The sequence below is a fragment of the Procambarus clarkii genome, chromosome 49 (genome assembly GCF_040958095.1).
Source record: "Procambarus clarkii isolate CNS0578487 chromosome 49, FALCON_Pclarkii_2.0, whole genome shotgun sequence".
NCBI classification, from domain to species: domain Eukaryota; kingdom Metazoa; phylum Arthropoda; class Malacostraca; order Decapoda; family Cambaridae; genus Procambarus; species Procambarus clarkii.
In genome coordinates, this window is record NC_091198.1 from 8446110 (window position 1) to 8450786 (window position 4677).

At 46.7% G+C, this 4677-nt stretch overlaps 1 protein-coding gene across 1 annotated transcript; it reads right to left on the minus strand.

The window, feature by feature from the left end:
- Positions 1–2087: 2087 nt before the first annotated feature.
- On the minus strand, positions 2088–3798 carry LOC138351292 (110 kDa antigen-like). Its single transcript, XM_069302928.1, has 2 exons — positions 3793–3798; positions 2088–2765 (listed from the first exon to the last, which is right to left on the minus strand). Exons 1-2 carry the CDS (start codon positions 3796–3798, stop codon positions 2088–2090), a joined length of 684 nt encoding a protein of 227 aa, XP_069159029.1.
- Positions 3799–4677: the final 879 nt, after the last annotated feature.

Here is a 4677-nt window from a genome sequence, read left to right on the forward strand (position 1 = left end):
TAATGAATTCAAAATAAATTGACATTTAAATGTTAATATTGTATCGGACAAGAGGTCGCATATGGCACCAAGGATGACTGTTGGTTGGGGCGGGGCTCGGGAGCTGTGACTTAATCAAATGGGCAGAGTTTCTTTCTCCCAATGATTTTTTTCACCTAGCAGTAAATAGGTACCTGGGAGTTAGACAGCTGCTACGAGCTGCTTCCTGGGGGTGTGTGCACGCGCTTGTGTGTGTGTGTGTATTTACTTTTTGCATTTACTATTCGTATCTGCATAATCGAGCTATTAGCTCTTGGGTCCCGCCATTCTTACCTATTTATTTTTCCTCTATTATGTCTACTACATATAATTTCTCTCTTAACACACGCACACATCCCCAAGAAGCAGTCCGTAGCAGATGTCTAACTCTCAGGTACCTATTTACTGCTAGGTGAACAGGTCATCAGGGTGAAAGAAACTCTGCCCATTTGTTTCTGCCTCTGCCGGGGATCGAACTCGGGCCCTTAATACTACGACCCCAGTGCCCTGTCCACTCAGCCGCGTGGTGTGTGTGTGTGTACTCAAACAGTTGTACTCACCTAGTTGTGCTTGCGGGGGTTGAGCTTTGGCTCTTTGGTCCCGCCTCTCAACTGTCAATCAACTGATGTACAGATTCCTGAGCCTACTGGGCTCTATCATATCTACACTTGAAACTGTGTATGGAGTCAGCCTCCACCACATCACTGCCTAATGCATTCCATTTGTCAACCACTTTGACACTAAAAAAGTTTTTTCTAATGTATGTGTGTGTGTGTGTGTGTGTGTGTGTGTGTGTGTGTGTGTGTGTGTGTGTGTGTGTGTGTGTGTGTGTGTGTGTGTGTGTGTGTGTGTGTGTGTATGTGTGTGTGTGTGTACTCACCTAGTTGTGCTTGCGGGGGTTGAGGTTTGGCTCTTTGGTCCCGCCTCTCAACCGTCAGTCAACAGGTGACAGGTGTGTGTGTGTGCTTGCGAAACATACGCGGTAGATACGATAGAGAAAAAAATAGTACATTAGAAAAAGAACTGTTAAAAGGGCGGGACCCAAGAGCTAATAGCTGGATCCAGGAGGCACATATACCCTTCATAATGCACGCCCTCGTCTCTACACTTCACATTACACCAACCACTGCATAGTTAACGACTGTACCATCGTCGTTCCGTTGGTTAGAAACGTGGAAATCCTGCTTGATTATAGGTGTCTATGCTCATCTTCTTGACGTTATCTTGAGATGATTTCGGGGCTTTAGTGTCCCCGCGGCCCGGTCCTCGACCAGGCCTCCACCCCCAGGAAGCAGCTCGTGACAGCTGACTAACACCCAGGTACCTATTTTACTGCTAGGTAACAGGGGCATAGGGTGAAAGAAACTCTGCCCATTGTTTCTCGCCGGCGCTCGGGATCGAACCCGGGACCACAGGATCACAAGTCCAGTGTGCTGTCCGCTCGGCCGACCGGCTCCTCATACCTTCATTCATCTAAAACCATCAAATATTATATCACTGAAGTTAACAGTGACATTCGTGAGAATTTTCTGAAACTGCAAATGAAAAATGTTTATTTGTCTTAACATTTGTTAAGGGGTAAGTCAAAGCTGCTTCGTATGATCTCTTTACTTTTCCCATTAGGACTTGACAAATATACACAAATGGCTCAACGCCTGACGGTACGGGGAGAAAAAAAACCGTATATCGACCGTTTGTGCATAACCAATGAGGTACACAGATTGGACAGCGCCTCGGGTGACAGGGGCTGGTCAGGAAGAGACGAGAGAGAGACAGAGACATCGGAGAGGGAGAGGGGGATGGGAGAGAGGAATAGGGTATAGATGTGGGAGGGAAGCTGTTACCCTCTCTCTGTCTCTCCCACCATTGGTACCCAGACACCACACAAAGGACGCCACTACTGACAGTGGAGTTGACGGCTGCAGGTGGAATGTTGGACAAGAGACACCCTCCACCTGCGTCCCTTCCTCCTCCCCCCATGTACAGAGCCAGCCTCCCCATACCCTTCCCTGCCTGCCTATTCTCTCTCTCTCTCTCTCTCTTTCTCTTTCTCTTTCTGTATGAGGCTTTTATCTCATCTCTTTTGTCTCAACAAGTGACTCTTGTTTCAGAGGGAAGCGGTGCACTGGTCGCCGCCCTCCACACACGGTCCTCGGGAGAGATGTCATGTGTATTATTTTATTGACGCGTCGACGGTTGGAATAACTCTCAGGTGTTTTGTTGCTCTCAGGTGTTTTGTTGCTCTCAGGTGTTTTGTTGCTCTCAGGTGTTTTGTTGCACTCAGGTGTTTTGTTGCTCTCAGGTGTTTTGTTGCTCTCAGGTGTTTTGTTGCTCTCAGGTGTTTTGTTGCTCTCAGGTGTTTTGTTGCTCTCAGGTGTTTTGTTGCACTCAGGTGTTTTGTTGCTCTCAGGTGTTTTGTTGCTCTCAGGTGTTTTGTTGCTCTCAGGTGTTTTGTTGCACTCAGGTGTTTTGTTGCTCTCAGGTGTTTTGTTGCTCTCAGGTGTTTTGTTGCTCTCAGGTGTTTTGTTGCTCTCAGGTGTTTTGTTGCTCTCAGGTGTTTTGTTGCTCTCAGGTGTTTTGTTGCTCTCAGGTGTTTTGTTGCTCTCAGGTGTTTTGTTGCTCTCAGGTGTTTTGTTGCTCTCAGGTGTTTTGTTGCTCTCAGGTGTTTTGTTGCTCTCAGGTGTTTTGTTGCTCTCAGGTGTTTTGTTGCTCTCAGGTGTTTTGTTGCTCTCAGGTGTTTTGTTGCTCTCAGGTGTTTTGTTGCACTCGGGTAACTATCCTTCCTTAACCTGTAGGATTGTGTAGCCTGTAAGGCAGGAGCACACACCTGTACTGCTCTTATTAACCAACTGGTTTGTGCGGTCTGAATCCTTCAATATTTAGTATAGTTGGCTTCGTTCTCTACTTACACTCGAGGAGCCCGGGTTCGATTCCTGGCCGGAACAGAAATGGTTGGGCACATTTCCTTTCACCCAATCCAGCTGTTCACCTAGCAGTAAATAGGCAACTGTTGTGGGGGTTACATGCTGGGGAGGGTCAGTAGGTCCACCTTGGAAGGACCTCCATACAAGCCTAAAGTATATATACACACACAGGCTTCCTGTCCCCCGACAAAACGAATTATTATCACTTATTATTGCAATAACTTCCGTCGGTGTGTCGTTGCAATCGTTCAGTAGTTACTACTCTCACCCGATACAAATCCATCCTTAAGTACTTCACCCCCAAGACCAGAGAAGAATCTGTCCGCTGTTGCAAGGCAGTCACACTCGTGACCTGAATCACTACCAGCGTAGAGCAGGTGGTCCAGGAAGACCAAAGTATTAATAGCAAGTGTTCATTTTGGAGATAAAATTCCTTGGAGATTGTGGATGGACGGGACAGGTGAGCTGCTTCACCCTGGCGCTAGACGGGAGGGTAGCCAGCATCACACAGCTACTAGCTACTACTAGCCACAACAGCCTCATATATCTTGCTAAAATCTTCAGAGAATAACTGGGCTGGAAGTCGCGTGTCTGGGGCGAGCCACGACGTTGGTTCTATACAATGGGACTCTATATATAACTCTCCATATAGTCTAGAGTATCTCTATAAATGCAGACCAAAAAAAAAGAGCAGTGGAGCTGCATAATGTGCAGAGTTGGAGGACGTCGGGTAAACCACTAGAGACTCGGAGACATTATAAATATGTGCCGAATAATACATCTCACGTTGTCAAGAAAACACTGTCAAATACACATGCTGTTTTTAAAAGATTCTCCCCCACCTTCGCACCGACATGATGCCGTAAGTCTATGGTTGGTAAATGTTAATCTTGTTTGACAGTTCGCTTGAGACAGGTGAGTCCCAGCTGCGTCTGGGTACAAGTGACAGGATGAACAACCCAGCGGGTGTTCGTCCTGTTTGGATGTACATGCTGCAGTGACGGTGTGTTCACTTCCAGAATGAGTGACGCTGTTCAGTACCATCACTATGCCGGTATGTTTACTCACAGGATGAGTGATCCCGTCCCTATTGTGCAAAGTTCACTCATAGGATGAGTGACGCTTCCCAATAAACTTGCCCTTTGTGAAAAATATGCAAAATAAGATAAGATTCGAGTCTTTGCCTTAAGGCTTTTCTGTAGACTAGCGCTCCTGGAGGTGAGGTGCCAGAGTGTGATACTAGAGTGACGACACAGAGTGAACAGAGGTGATGAGTTCAGCATGAGTGGCGGCAAGGGGTGGGGGGAGAGCTGGAGTGAAACTTGCTCTAATGTGCTCCATTTATCAAGTATTGTAGATTAAAACTCCACAACATTTCTTCAACAGCGTTTACGTGTGAAAGCATAATTGGATTACGTTCATATTATCATTGTCCATCTGCTCCTCCATTACCCGACGTCATTACTTTATGTAAATATCGAAATTCACATTTCTTTCAGGTCCTGTAATGTAATGGCCTCCATGGCCTAATATTTGGTATGCAGAGAGAGAGAGAGAGAGAGAGAGAGAGAGAGAGAGAGAGAGAGAGAGAGAGAGAGAGAGAGAGAGAGGTAGGTGGGGACAGAGAGAGAATGAGAGAGGTGGACATCGAGAGTGAGGAGAGAGGAGAGAGACAGACAGACAGACAGACAGATAGGCAGACAGACAGACAGACAGACAGACAGACAGACAGACA